Source organism: Acanthopagrus latus, chromosome 10 (assembly GCF_904848185.1).
Source record: "Acanthopagrus latus isolate v.2019 chromosome 10, fAcaLat1.1, whole genome shotgun sequence".
In the NCBI taxonomy this organism is placed as follows: domain Eukaryota; kingdom Metazoa; phylum Chordata; class Actinopteri; order Spariformes; family Sparidae; genus Acanthopagrus; species Acanthopagrus latus.
In genome coordinates this window covers 18,563,575-18,577,536 of record NC_051048.1, presented here as the reverse complement: position 1 = coordinate 18,577,536, position 13,962 = coordinate 18,563,575, and the positions used below count along the sequence as shown (strand labels likewise).

At 42.0% G+C, this 13,962-nt stretch overlaps 2 protein-coding genes across 4 annotated transcripts in view; one reads left to right on the top strand and one right to left on the bottom strand.

Moving 5' to 3' along the window:
• Positions 1–1,836: 1,836 nt before the first annotated feature.
• On the bottom strand, positions 1,837–6,339 carry LOC119027125 (dynactin subunit 6-like). Its single transcript, XM_037112019.1, has 8 exons — positions 6,204–6,339; positions 4,352–4,521; positions 4,048–4,112; positions 3,828–3,933; positions 3,657–3,745; positions 3,377–3,424; positions 2,368–2,510; positions 1,837–2,278 (listed from the first exon to the last, which is right to left on the bottom strand). The coding sequence occupies exons 2-8, from the start codon at positions 4,384–4,386 to the stop codon at positions 2,180–2,182; spliced, it is 585 nt and encodes a 194-aa protein (XP_036967914.1). The 5' UTR covers positions 4,387–4,521; positions 6,204–6,339; the 3' UTR covers positions 1,837–2,179.
• The window catches only part of LOC119027124 (zeta-sarcoglycan-like), a 40,476-nt gene continuing 32,791 nt past the window's right edge, over positions 6,278–13,962 (top strand). For 2 of the 3 annotated variants that reach the window (XR_005077304.1, XM_037112017.1), the window contains exon 1: positions 6,471–6,610. Coding sequence is in view for 2 of the 3 variants with exons in the window: in XM_037112017.1 (XP_036967912.1) it covers positions 6,572–6,610 (39 nt within the window). In the remaining variant the exon portion in view is untranslated. Of the gene's footprint in view, positions 6,409–6,470; positions 6,611–13,962 lie in introns of those variants that run through there. The other variant, XM_037112018.1, reaches the window with a different exon arrangement.

Below are 13,962 nucleotides of genomic sequence, written 5' to 3'. Positions count from 1 at the left end.
ATTCATCCTGTGGGCGAAATAGATGAATGCACCGACTCTCGGGGTGTTTTATCCAGCAGTTGTTGACGTATTTCAGTCTGGACCCACCGACCGGCATCGCCATCCTCGGTGCCACGTCGCTAGCTTGGCTAAAAAGGCCTGACCTCCAGTGTTTCAGGGTCCCTGTTGTGATGAAATTAATTATTTCTGTGGGATTGCAATGGAAATCACTGCGGCCTATAGGTCACATTTCACTTTTCAAAGGTGGAGTGGACCTGGATGCAAAGGTCAGCTGTCAGAAAGCCTTTATCCTCTCAAACCAACTGGTGGCCTGTTTGACCATGACTGACTGGAGGACTACACTGAGACTTGAACTATATATGTGCTACAGAGAGCACACAACATAACAGGGCACAGTCGTAGTCTCGCCTGTTTGTAAATGGTGGGGAAATGTGAGTTTACTTAACGTCTCACTCACATTTTCACAGCAACCCCTTCAGAATTCTGCTCTGTATTATAAAACTAAAATCTCATGCCTCCTTCTTTGTTTATGATAAGATGTTATTGACCCTTCAAAGAATGCTGCATTTTGTAGCAAAGGCCAAATATTGACTTGTGATAATCCTGTGAATAGAACAGCACATACCACTGCCATGCACAAAAGTCTGCTTCAACAAACGAGTGGAAGCTTGTTAATTCAGTTTCACAACAGTACAGTAAGGGAGAGATATAAATAACTGCCTCCAAATATAGAACCATGTTTGAACTTCCTCTCAAATTCCTGCCATGAGTTGCTATCATCATAGCCATTTTGCCTCTCTAAACACCCACCGCAGATTAAAAGGCCACGCTCGCCCTCACCATGAGGTCCTTGTCACTCCGCACATCCGTGCAACTGTGCCAAGCATCTGTCTCTCTTGTCATATTGAAGCAGACTGACGCTTTGGCAACACCCTAAAATAAAAACGGTGGTAGCAGGGGAGCGGGGGAAACAGAAGAAGTGAGAACGGAAAGGAGCCGAGACGTGGCCCCGGCTGCACTCCACGGCTGAAATAATTAGCCCCTGGTTGATGCGGACTCCTTGTGGGACTCCACCGTGACATGTTCAAATGAGTATTGGCAGTGTGCGACACCAGCTGTGAGCCTCCTACAGGGAGCTGCTGCGCTGTGCACGACACAAAGCCTTTAAAACTCCACAGAGCAGTGGCCTCGAGATTTAAGAGTTTAAAGGAAACAACTGTTAAATGTGACATCTGAACTTTTAATGCCAGGTGTTGCAGGCAGCGACGCACTACTGACTCACGCACAGACACACACACACACACACGCTCTATCTATCCACATCCAATTCTGTGATGCTGCAGCACAGATGGGACAACCACCCAAGGGACTCAGGCATGAGGAGGGGAGCTCCAGGGATTAGTCGGGCCCATGCTGCAGCGGAAATGCAAGTTGCAGCCACGCCCGTGTCAATTACAATCAAACAGGCATTGTGTGGAAATCCCAGTGTACCCAGGGCACCAATTTGGCAACCCCTGGTGGGAGGGGGCCGAACTGGCAACCCACTGAATCCAAGACGGGGACCACCACACCCAAGGTTATCTTTTAAGGCATCGTTTTTACTCCATAATTGCTCTTTTGAAAGAGTCACCAGTGAATATGTCATCTTTAGACTATATTTAGCCCACAAACTTGGTTTTCTTACTATTCTTGGCATGAAAAGCAGGATAATACATTTATTTTTAGTTGTATTATTATAAAATCCTATTTTAATCGGATACTTGTGTCAGCTGATGAAACAAAGGCTTCAGAACGGACAGGACAGAGGGTGGACAAATGTTTGCTCAACAGCCCCTCCTCATGGTAAAGAAGCAGAAATGCAATCTTTATTATAATCTATATAGCAACATGTTTGGATCATTATTGGAACAATTATAAATAAATATGATTATGATTGATCAACATGAAAATGGCACAACAAAAAAAAGTTGAATTTTGTGTCCAAAAACTGTGATGAATAGTCAAAATATTGATCTGAAAGTGAAAGTGCAAAGCCGGAAGTTGCCCCGAGTGTTCAGAGATGATGAAATAAAGAGTGTGTGATGGTCATCACCTCGTCAGTGTCAGAGGTATCATAAAGACTACAGGGTAACACAAGTGCAAGTTGAAGGAAATGTCTCAGCGTCTGGTGTCTCTGTCTTCAGTTCCTCACAGGTGTGCTGTTGCCTTTGGCCGTCTTCTTCATGTGATGGTAGTTGGGAAGGATCTTCATCAGGAAGTCGAGCTGTAGAGTCTGAGGCTGTGAGACAAACAACACAAAAACAATCGCTGGTTAGAACAAAACTTTGTGACACAGAGGCGAAGAGAAGTATCGGCGGGGAGGCTGACCTGTGGCTTCTCACTCTGCACACGCCTGATGCAGTTTGAACCGTACACGACCGTGTTCTCCGGCACGACCTCGCACGTGTTCACCTGGCAGCACGCGCCGATGATGCACCCACTGGTCAGGATCACGTTTCTCCCGAGATCAGCTGGGATTTAACATCAACAAAAGGATTTACATTTGGTAGAAACATTTTTATATGATTTTGAGTGAAAGCCCTAAAACATCTGATTTTAAATTTACTTTAAATTGCAAAATGTACGAGTTTTAGCTTAAAACATAAAACAAATGAAGGTAATAATCAATAGAATATAAAGTTTGATGTTATGGCAAAGAAGTCTATAAAGCACGCGAGTTATCTAGAAATTAGCCCCCGGAAACACCCTCAACACTCCCTTGGTGCTCCGAGCCTCAGATTCAGGTCCACTCATAGGCCTGCTAGCTGCACTGCTAACTGAGCTCACCAGCTACTTGTACAGTTATAAGCAGTTAGCATTTACTCTGGTGATACCCTGCCCCCTATTTGTTTGGAGCATGAATTTAACAGGTGGTCAATTCAATTTTCTGGTGATAAATGTACTTAGCTATGAAAAACTACAAGTAAACGTGACATGTACGTATATTTACTTTCACATAATGGTGTTTACTTTAGGATGACTGATTATCAGAACCTATGTTCATTTATTTGCCAATAAAATGACTGAATTTGATGGAAATACTAAACGATGCAGCATGTAATCTGCAAAGTAACTGGTGACTGAGGTTATCAAATAAAAAAAGTACCAAATCTACCTTCAAAATACAGTGGAGTGGAAGTATAACACAGAAGAAGTACCTCAAACTTGTGCTCTACTTGAGTAAATGTTCTTAGTTACATTCTGTCCATGCAAACTAGTGAATAACAATCGTTTCCGGCTGCTTCTTTCATCAATAAACAGTCTGTCAGTGTGATATAAACCGGTACGTATCTGAACAGATGACTGTATCCACAAAGAGCGTGACTGCAGTTCTTACCTTTAGACTCGATGACATTGTTGTCTCCAATCTTCAGAGCTTGAGAGACTGAAGTAGAAGTGTTAAAGGTTTAACCGCTTTAAAACACTCAGCATATTGGTATCAGAGATGAGTGGGACATTTTAACAGTGCTCTCTGGTGGACATATTACAGACTGGCAGCACTGCAGACACACATATTTTGGTGTGCCTCCAGAAATGTTCCTTGTTTTCTATCAGCTGACATGTACTCAGGCACATCTTCAATACGCTGCCTGTGTGTTTGCTCTGTGAGAGGATACCACACCCAACCTCAAACACGTTGTTGGTCCCGATGGTCATGGTCTTTGGCTCCACTCCCTCTGTGTCTGGCAGGATGTTCTCTGGATAACTACAGGGGACACAAACACAGACGAGATGAGGTGAGAGTGTGATGATCCAACAGGGAAATTAAGCTGTAATACACACAGTACCTGTTAATAATAAGTGCCTGCTCCTCTATCAGATTGCCCTCTCCGATGATAATGGGCCCTGCCTCTGCTATGATCCGAGCTTTGGGGTGGACAACTGTTCTGGCACCTGGAAAATAAAAATAATCATTAACTGAATAAATAAATAAATAAATAAATAAATAAATAAATAACCAGCTGGATGAAAAAAAAAAAACACAATATGGAGGCAGCAGATTCTCACCAATGGTCACATCTCCTCTTATTTCACTCTCGACACACACAACTGCTCCAGCTGCAATCTTAGCACTGCAACAACACACAGATTATGTTTTTATAATCATAAAGATATTAAAGCTTCATCACAGGCAGACAAGCGATTATATGATGTCTATAATTAGCTGTCTGTAGCTCGTGAGGGTGTCAGCATCGGTTACAGAGCAGAATTATCCAGCCATGAAACACATTTATATTTCTTTGGGGCCACACCTGCTCAACAACGATCTCATGGCATGAAAATGTAACGCTGATCAAATGTAGTCATTTACCTTTTCTGTGCCATGATCTGCTTCGCGTCTGACATGGTTGCGATGATGAATATATTAATCGATGATTGATTAGCAGTCCTTGGAAAGAACTGGTGCTCCGGGGTCGATTGAGCTTGTCTGCAAACAGTCCAGCCGAGGTTTTGCTGCCCTCTACTGTATTTTTATGGGTACTGCAATGAACAGATATTAAAATAACACGGTTTATCTACATGTTGATACAGGTAGGCCCACTTAATATTCATTAACTACAAATCAACGTATATTTTAAGCCCCTTTCAAGCCTTCATATCTATGATAATATTCATTAACTCAAGTAAGGTATTTAACGTGAGTATTTTCTTTTCTCTTTCTATTTTACTCCACTCCAGAGGGAAATATTGTGCTATTTATTGTCCTATGTTTAGGCCAATCAGACAGCTTTGAGATTTGAAGATTTGTATTTGATAATCGTTTAAGTAATTTACACACAGGTTTCCAGCTTCTCCAGTGTGATGATTTGCTATTTTTCCTCAAACTATTTTAATCAATTAAATTTGTATATGATCAGTTGGAATTGTGCTTTATTGTGACGGTTGTGTCAATATTTTCAGAAGTTTTACAGACAAAATAATAACAGGAACATTAAAAGATATTCAATGATAAAAAAAAATAATAATAATAATCACATGGTCCTGTTAAAATCCTGCTTTCACTTTGACGCATGAGTAATAAAAACACAAGGGTGTCATTATTAACAGTAACACATTACTTTTAACCGCTTAGTACAGTTTCGTGGTTCCACTCATTGTTGTTGTAGTGTCACTGTGTGTCCTGTTGGGAGCATCAACTACCAACGAATGTAGAATGAGCCAGATTCCTTTGACCGTAGGTGCTGCTGGAGAATAATCTCACCGTTAATGCTCATGTAGAGACTTGCAAATACATATCAGGTGTTAGTGCCTTAACATTTACTAAGAAGATATAATTTATTTTCTCTGAATGACGGTTCAATTAATATGCAGACGACACCAACATGCCTCGTCAGTTTGAGTCGGTCAGGAAGACTTTGCCTCTGATGATGTGTTGTCAATTGTCACTTGTTTTGCCGCTATATCATTGTTTTAAATGGTTATTTTAGCCAATGTAGAGTCTCCTCCAGTGGGATTGATGGTGTCAAGCCAGACTGTTTACTGTGATGAAAACAGGAATCTGAATGGTGCCATGTTTTCAGAATAAAATGTATTCTCTGATGTATGACAATTAAATCATGTCAGATTTTTACAAATCTGAATCAAATGCATTTATTCATTCTGTTTCAGCAGCCAGAACAACACAAATAAGATTTGTTTCAAAAGCAATAACATTGTACACTAATGCATATTTACTCCACATTTAAAATAAAGATATTGTCTTCTATTATCAGTATTATCGTTATCTTATATTATAGTATCATGATATATTATATAATTATTATCATATTATATTATTATCCCCATCTGCATGAGTTTCTTCTCAGATCAAAAACACACTAAATGCACATACTTACATTACGCTAACAATTAGCAATGTATTTTTTTGTGTACACAGCTTCAGTGATTTAACCGGTAAAGTTGGATCTAACTGTAATTATTTTATATACTGCTGGGTAGCTTAACCCACAGTAATATATCCTAATTTAAATCTGACTCAAATTGACAAATAAGGTAAGTATTAAGTAAAATACTTGCCTCGAAGTACATTAAATATACCTCAAATCATACTAAAGTACTAGAGTAAATGTAGTTATTCCACCATTGTTTAGAACAATTACATGCCATAAAAACAAACACAAACAAAACAAAAGAAGAGATGCGTGTGTGCTCAGCGTCACGACCTTTATTTTGACAATGCCTCCCGGAAGTCTTCTTCTTCGTTGTCGGCGGTTTGACGGTCGGTTGAGTTGTGAAGGAGGGCGACTCGTCTCACGAGCTCCTGGAAGGAAAAGTGAGCGGCGGAGCGGAGCAGCGGAGCCCGCCGACCCGAAGGCACCGCAGCCGGCTTCAACTCCTGTCACGGCCCCTTCACAAAGATCTCTAAAAGTATTATTAATATGTAATAGACAAAAAAAAAAGACAAAGCAATAATTCCCTCGACTCCTCAAACGTTGGATTTTCTCTCTGTGTTGTGGAGAGCAGCTAGCTTGAATGGATCTCGCCCGTCAGAACTTTGTGGAAATATGTAACTGACAGATGAGACTTTAACATGGAGCAGTCGGCTACTCTCGACATAGAGACGCTGAAGGTAAGAAAAACATCTTTATAAATATACGGTTTGTTTTTTTTTTTTTTAACACTTGAGCGTAACTTACAAGTTCACGAGTGTAATTTTACTGTTAGTTTGACGCGACCGTGTCACGGAGGAGTTTTATTAACATATCTTTAACAGGACATTGATGTAACGTAGCTAGTTATGAATAATTCACACTCACATATTGTGTTTTATTCAGCGCTCCACACACTCAGGCTTCACGGCAAGTGTGCTGTCTGCAACAGGTGCACTCCAATTGTTCCATTAAGAAAAATTCCCATCCAGCTAATTAAAGATGGATGTAAAGTGTCTCCGTCAGGCAGCGGTTACATCTCTCTCCAGGCACTAATATCCACTGACCAGCGCTCAGAGCAGCTCCAGGATGGCCACCTGGAGCTCTTGAGCACCCCCCTCTCGCATTATAACCCTCATATTCTATGCATTCTCCCCTTCAAGAATCACAGTAATGTGACAGCCTATGAATATTCTGCCTGCATGGTTTCTCATTATCATTCCGGTCTAGCAGGGGGAGGCAGTAACCTCTGGGTACAGTATGTGCATCTCGTCTCAGTTGCTGCTGCTGCTGCTGCAGTGCAAAAAAAAAAAAAGAAAAAGAAAAGAAAAAGGCAGCTCCGTGTCAGAAACCTACACAGCAGAGCTACTGTTCGGGCTGTGCACCCAAGTTCAGGCACTGGGCCGGCTGCACACACACACACACACACACACACACACAGCTCTGGGCTTAGTGGTTAGGTCACGCTCATCGGTCAAGAAATCACTCCTGCACACTGCCTCTGAGCTGATCCAGCACTTCCCATTTAGTGACAAGTCTGCAAGTTTAAAGCTAATTTGTCATCTTTAATGTGCTTTCTTTTTACAAGTATTTGAAAGTGTAATAATACAGCATTTTCTCTAATTAACACAGGCTTTGTTTGCAACAGTATTTATTTATTTTTTTTTAAGATAAGGCTGTGCTCAGTCTGCACTTACTCCGTGCATTTGACTGATGAATGCAAATGACGCCTATGGGGGTGCTGTCTAAAATGGCCCCGTAGGCTCTCCAAGGATTTGCCAGGGATTAGAAAAGGAAAGCTAGTGTACTGTGGAGAAGTGTCTGTCTGTTTATATCAGCAGTTTGTCGTCTCCCCCGCTGGCAGACCTTTCATCAACGCCGAGGATGGATCTGACAGAGCAACACACCAGCTCTTAATAGATGCTGTAGAGGTCAGAGGTGCGTGTTTGTTGCACACCTTTGTGTTGCCGAATACAAACATTTTTCATGGAAGTGTCATCGAAAAGGAAATATTCAGTGAAAACCTGTCTTCAAACCCGTCTGTGATGTTCATTCTTCTCAGCTCTGATTGAAAAGCTGCAACCTTTCCCCGAGCTGGACTTATTGGAGATCTTTGATCCCCGCCGAACTCGAGCTTTCAGCCGGGTAACCTTGTTGCTTTCAGTCGAAGAAAGTCCGCTGCCTTCCACCCATAAAGGGCAACCGCACAGCAAAAGATGAAGCCATTGACAAGTGCCAGCGCTATTGTCAACTTCACCAGAGATGATGGAGCTACAAAAATTGGATTTCGCATCCCAAGCGGGGCAGCTATTGACAGCAGCAGCCTCACCCGTGTGCTTGATTGTCACATCAACAAAATGTGAAATGGTTCCATCAATGCATTGACTTGCATATATGAGAAGTTTAATTGGCTTTCCCAGTTACAGTACAGTACAGGCATGTCTGTCTCTTTTTTTTTTTTTTGATCAAACTAAGAAGCCCACACAAGAAAAATAACAGGTGCTTTGATTACATGTGTCAAGCTTCTAACACGATGGTGTCCATCTCTTCTCCCTGTTGCTGCCTCAACGAGTGTGTGGCATTCCTCTGCAGGATGGATGAGTACAGGCTTTACAGTCATTAGTGCATCTCAAATGTTTTCTTACCTCCAGCTGAGGAGGCCCCGTGGGGCTCCTGTGGCACCGCAGAGTGAGGGAGCGCTCGGCGATTTGCTGATTAACACTATCAAGCATTAATAACGTCTCATTTTCTTTCATTAGGGGCTTCTCAGCTGCATTTTGCTGCCTCTGCAGCATGTCACTGTTTGATCAAAACAGCATGTGGAATATCACCCTCTACGCTAATTGGTGAAGATGAGGCGTGCTGGCAGTGGAAAGGGACTGCTGGGTAATTGCTGGCTTTGGCTGGATCCAGCTGTTAACGTCTGTAGTGAAAGCTCTGAGGACCCCCTTCCTCTCCCCTCCTCCTAGCAAAAAGCAAAGGGACACAGATCTCAGAACAGACTTGAGAGGGTTGATGAAGTAGCATACACAGTGATAACTTTGGTCGTGCAAGAAATCCTCATGGATCAGGACCAGCAGGATCACCAGCGTTAGCAGTTTTTTTTTTTTTATAGATTATTGTACTTTAGAGAAGCAAGTTACCATGTGGGTGTTTTCTATTAATAGAAGCCACATGTAATCAGGGCTGTAGGTGGTAAACCATCCGTAGCTTTGAGTAGATTTCAGACCCATCTGTTCGCTGTAATCTGTTGACATTTGTCTCAAGCATACTAGAACACATCTTGATAGTTTAATCATAGATGAAGCTGCACAAAACAAGCCCTTTCAGACGAGGATAGCAGATACACACATAATTGTGTACCACTTCATACAGTGAGACTCAAAAATGAATCTTTTTCAGAATCGCTTTAAAACTCCTTTGTTGCTCTCTCCCAGTATGTGTCTGCTTTTGCTTTTTATAAAGCTGCACAAAAAACACACATCGTGTTTGGACAGCAGTCAGTATACAAACCAAGCGTGCTCCAACTTAGTTTGGGCTATTTTGAGTAATTGTTGCTATAGTAGGTTATAATAGGCTGGTAATGTTGTGCACCGCAAGCGAAATAAAATCACAAGAGGAAAGGCAACATTCTACTCTGACCTACTCTGCCGTGTAGAATAGACTACAAATAGAAAACTAGGAAGATGCCGTAGTAACGTTGCACAATCAGGGACTTCTTATTTCTCTTCTGTGGCAGCCAACACAATACACAAACCTTTCAGCTACTATTACCCTGCAAACTGAGCTTATCTTCACACTTTACGGCTCACTAAAGTAGTAATAGCATGCACTTGCCTGGGTCCAGCAAAGTGCAGCTGCCTTCCTCCCACAACAGGAGAGACTCATTCCCCACAACAAATGGGATGGGCTCTGTCACACAAACAGGTTACCAGCCCACCGTCTTTAAAGGGGAGGCTCGGCTGGTAACACAGATTCAAGCAGGTGCGTGTTCATTGCCAAAGGGTGAGACGATATCGCCGACATGCTATGACTGCAATACCTGGCCACTTTGCACCATAACACCTGAAAGTGGGGAGACAAAGTCTCTCACTGTCCATCCATAATTGTGCCAGCACCACCAACACAGGAAATTCATTTAGTCTGTAATGAGGACATGACAGCACACAGAAATGATACCAAGCTGCCAGCTTGACTGGTCCACCAATCAACCTTCATTTTACCGGGATATTTCATGTCTGGTGGCAGAAAAAAAATCACTTTGAAGTCAAGGTTTACACTTCAGACTTCAATATAAAACTTGGTTGTCGGTTGTTAGTCCTAAACTGTATGATATGTAAATGGGTAGAGGAGAAAATTTAAGAGAAAGGCAGTAAACCGAGTAAAGAACTATACTTACCTTTAAGTGCATGAGTAGCTTTATTTTCTCTGTTGATGGTTGAGAAAACACAAAAAACACTGGGTTGAAAACGTACCAAGCATGGAGGTCAGTATAGCCCCAGTGCAAGACGGAGTTATATTAGCCCAATGTCAGTAAGGGGTTTTGGCCCACCACCGCAAAAAAACAAAACATCAAAAATCATTAATTAACAAACACCACTAGCAATAAAAAAACAGCAACTGAGGGAAGCACTTTCACGAGTGGAATACATTTTCATTAATAAAATACATGAATAAAACCCCAAACCTTCTGAACGTAACCCCACCCTCTCCACTACACACGACAACACCAGCTCAACTATCTGAGCTAAGGGCCAAATCCCCCCAAAAATTAACATGAATCCCAGAATATCCCAGGACCCCTTCCTGCCTCAAAGCAGGACACGATCAAGTCGATTCCACAAGTGCTGAATCTAAAGAGATTACTACTTATTTTATTGTCCGTCTCAGACAGTCCTGTCCATGCTGTGATCTTCAGGTGACCACCCCTGTTTTCAATGTATTATCAGGACTGTTTCCGTAGTCACAGTGTGCTTTTACATATAAAGTGTTGTCAGAATTACTGAAGCTGACGTAAACTGATAAATGGGATTCAACAGTGTGAAACGTGCCCGTTCAGCTTGCTCTGTAATCAATATTTTGTTTTCTCAAAAGTCAAAGTTGTTTCTTGTGCCCGCCCGCTGTACTCGGACATCTCGATCAGTGCAGTCCGGCGTGTTTGTGAGAGTCGGCTGTGACCGGCATGCTGAAATGAGAGATTGACAAAACGCCAGCCGCTATGCACTCCTCCATTTGGTGTGTGAATAACCGAGCTTTAGGAGGCATGACTCGACCAGGGTAATATATGCATTAAAACTCGCGCAAAGAAATCACAGGATCCACTAGCGTTGGGAACAGTGGGTTGCCATAGAAATTACAAGTGCTGAAGTTTCCCCCAGCAACAGTGGATTGAAAATAGACAGAATCTGTCCAGCAGGGGCACAGCCACAGGCAAAACTACTGGTTTTAAACTCTTTTCCCCCCTTGGTGTTATTTGAATATTTAGAGAAGTTTTGAGTGTCTTACATTCTAGTGAAGTTTCTCGAGGATGTTCTGTAGTAACCCGTGGTTTTACAGAATGTTGTGTCTCAGGCCTAGATGCAAAAGTGATGTGCACAGCTGTTGTGAAAAATTCTCCCGTGCCTTGCTGCGCTGAGAGTTTATATATTCAGCCTTAGTGGTAAGCACCTCTCATAATGCTGTTGTCCCTCAGCTGTATCGCTGCTTAAATTGGAATCACTGACATTTCCAGGCCAGCGATATGGGTCATTTGTATTTGCTGCAAAGTCACAACATCCATTTGTGAGACATCTGCCACCACTGACCTAAACTGCTCTTCCAAGGAAACAGTCACTTAAATAGTGCATTAAGTTGTGTGCCAAAACTACTGTTGGATGTTTGAAGTATGTTACCCTGTTTTATTACTAATCTGGCTTAGAAATTGTGGCTAAATTGCATTGTGGGTAATGTTGGCGCCAGGTTTCTGAAAAGCAGTTCACTGATTTGGAGTGGACAATTTTAAAAACATTGTCAAAATGGAAACAACAGAATCCCCCCCAAAAAAATCACCTTTTTTGTTCCACACATTCTTCTTCCTTTGCAAAATCTGGTGCCTACATTACCCACAATGCAGCTTGGCCATTGAGTGACATCACTGGAGGCAACTCATCAGATAACATGCAGCGTCTTCTGGTGCCACAAAAGGCTTTGTACTACTTTTTTACATATGTAGTGTTCCCCAAGACTTGGACTTTTACACAGGTTACTGTGTTTAACTGGTAGGGTTTTCCTTTAAGTGATTTTTCAAGCAAAAATGTCAGCTTTGTGTGTAATTAAGGTAAAGTGTAACTCTTTTAGGGACAGTCAGCTGAATAAAATAACACACCTGACGATGACAGTTTTCTGACTTATTTATGGAATAATCAACAATGTAATTGGCTGATAAACCAATAATGATAGTGATAAGATAAAGGCTTCTGCATTTTAAGAATGTCTAAAAAAGAATGCAGGCATTTCTTTGTATTTGTGGACATTCTTAGTTCTGGCACCTCTTTATCAGCTGATATAACACGCCTGATATACCGCCTGATGCACTCTGTTACACAATTTTTACGAAACCAAATTCAGAACGTGTGGTTTTTATAATCAATAAAATTCATCAACTGCTCCACCGTGTGAGAGATATTGATCTACTGCAACAATAATAAGGCTGAGATTCTGTGTCATGGCTGTTAAACAGACACTTTCTGTAATATTTCTCCATCTGTAAGCAAGATTCCTGCAGCTTCATCTGAACCAACGAGTTAAAGAGGAGAACAGTATGCACTATTTAAACTGTGGTCAAGTAATTCAGTTCCTGAGAGCCTTAAGCTTGCTGAGCTTAAGGGTCTTTGCTTGCTGTGGCGCAGTTAATGAGAGCCTATCAGGAAAACATACAATTTAATGATAGCTGCCATCAGAGTCCTATGCTAATGACCTGCTGAGTGTGAGTAAAGCATGTGCGTTATGGATACTGACTTGATTTATGCATACATTACATCTCTGGGGAAAACTGAGCACAGGTGTGTCAATTATAGATGTGTGTTCCTTGCAATTAAAGCATTATACACTGGCGGGATTAATTAATAGTGGCTCCTTGGAAGTGTGGAGAAGTTTTAAAAGTTCTTTGACATAATTGGACATAATAAAAGATTCTGCTGCTGGTGGACATTTAATCTTACAAGCAGGCGCTTTGTTTTATTCATCAACTATGCATGAGAGTGGGATGGCAGGCTGCCTCAGTGTGAATCCATCCCAACCGCTGAACAGAGCAGTTCAGAGCTCAGCCAGCCTCGCACCCTGTGATGAGGAGTTTCACACTGTCAGCCCGCAGTCACGATCGGCTGGAGAACAGCAACTGCTCGCCCTCGCCTGGACGACTGCACTTGACAGACATCATCCTCTCTGATCTCAGATCAGAGCTCGCGTCTAGCAGCTCCTCAGCGGCTGGCAGGCACTCCGTTCCTCAGCCAGAGTGGAGAACATTTCTCTGGCACCAAATTGATCCTTTGTCTCATAATCCACCTCCTGTTTCTATGAGTGCCGCATGGAAGAAGATCAGCCTGCAACTTGGTCTTAATGTGAAATTTAAAGTTGAACTTGCAGAGACATCCTTGGTAGAAGTCATGGACTGACTTCCTGTGGCTGGACGCAGCTTCATCAAGCCTGCTAAGTGCACGCAGTATGTGAAACATTTCCCTGCCAAGATTGATGGACACCAACATTATAACAATCTCAGCTCCTCAGACGGGAGCGGTTAACAGGTCAGCTGCAGGAAGCTGTCACTCATGGTGACTTTTTGTGAACACTGGGGACCCAGTTGACAAAATGTCAACAAGTAATTAGCATTGTAAACAAAGCTGTGACATCTTATTAAATCCATACAAATGAGTTTCCATTGTGAAGTATATCATTATAGGCAGAAATGTCAAGGACCTTGTTCTTAGAATTCTAGCTTGCAATAGTTGCTGCAACAAGTTCATTACTATCTAGATTTTGCCACAGATTTCTGTTTCCTCACTTAAAGAAGTGTAGG